This window comes from Charadrius vociferus, unplaced genomic scaffold (genome assembly GCF_000708025.1).
Source record: "Charadrius vociferus isolate BGI_N301 unplaced genomic scaffold, ASM70802v2 scaffold309, whole genome shotgun sequence".
Classification (NCBI taxonomy): Eukaryota; Metazoa; Chordata; class Aves; order Charadriiformes; family Charadriidae; genus Charadrius; species Charadrius vociferus.
Window position 1 is genome coordinate 4,394,492 of NW_009661370.1, and position 597 is coordinate 4,395,088.

The following is a 597-nucleotide window of genomic DNA, read 5'->3' on the forward strand; positions in this document are numbered from 1 at the left end:
GGAGCGCGGGGAGCCGCCTGGGTGCAATGCGGCTTTGTGGAAGAGAACCAGAAATGCAGCGGTGTGCTGGAATCGCCGGAAGGTTTCCCACTACGGTTTCTGCTGGTGGAGTTCACGGGCAGTTCTCGCTGAAATACAGCAGCATTTAAACTTTAAGTCTTTCCCAGGCAGCCCAAGAGCTGACTGTAAAGTGGGGAGGAGTTTTGGGTTGGGCCACAGTGCTAGGGTGGGAAATGGAGCCGAAGAAGAAGCCCCCAGGCTTGCTGGTTTAGGTTCTTGGCCCCTGTAAAACTTAGCGGTGGTAATATTTCCAGCGTGTTCACCGGGGATCAAAGTACAAGAGCTGGAAGCTGGGTCATGGCAAGGTCTTTGAAATTCTGAGTGTTTAAGTGGGGAGTGTGCTGATAAAAGGAGTGCAAAAAGCATAACCTGAGATTGGGTCTATGAAACTGGCCTTGGTGATCTTCTCTTATGAGAGAATACGGTGGCGTAACCTCTACAGCAAACTCTGTTATCAGTGGTGAAATTTGTTATGCTGTTCCTTCTTCCCACACATTCTTCCCGCCTGCGCCTCCCCCCCCCCCAAGAAAATACAAG

The 597-nt window shown here is 51.1% G+C and overlaps 1 protein-coding gene across 1 annotated transcript in view; it reads left to right on the forward strand.

Annotated features, from left to right (window-relative positions):
- Window positions 1-26: 26 nt before the first annotated feature.
- Window positions 27-597, forward strand: part of SCCPDH (saccharopine dehydrogenase (putative)) — an 8,780-nt gene continuing 8,209 nt past the window's right edge. Inside the window, exon 1 of the mRNA XM_009893667.1 lies at window positions 27-95. Within this exon, the coding sequence (XP_009891969.1) occupies window positions 27-95 (69 nt within the window). The remainder of the gene's footprint in view (window positions 96-597) is intronic.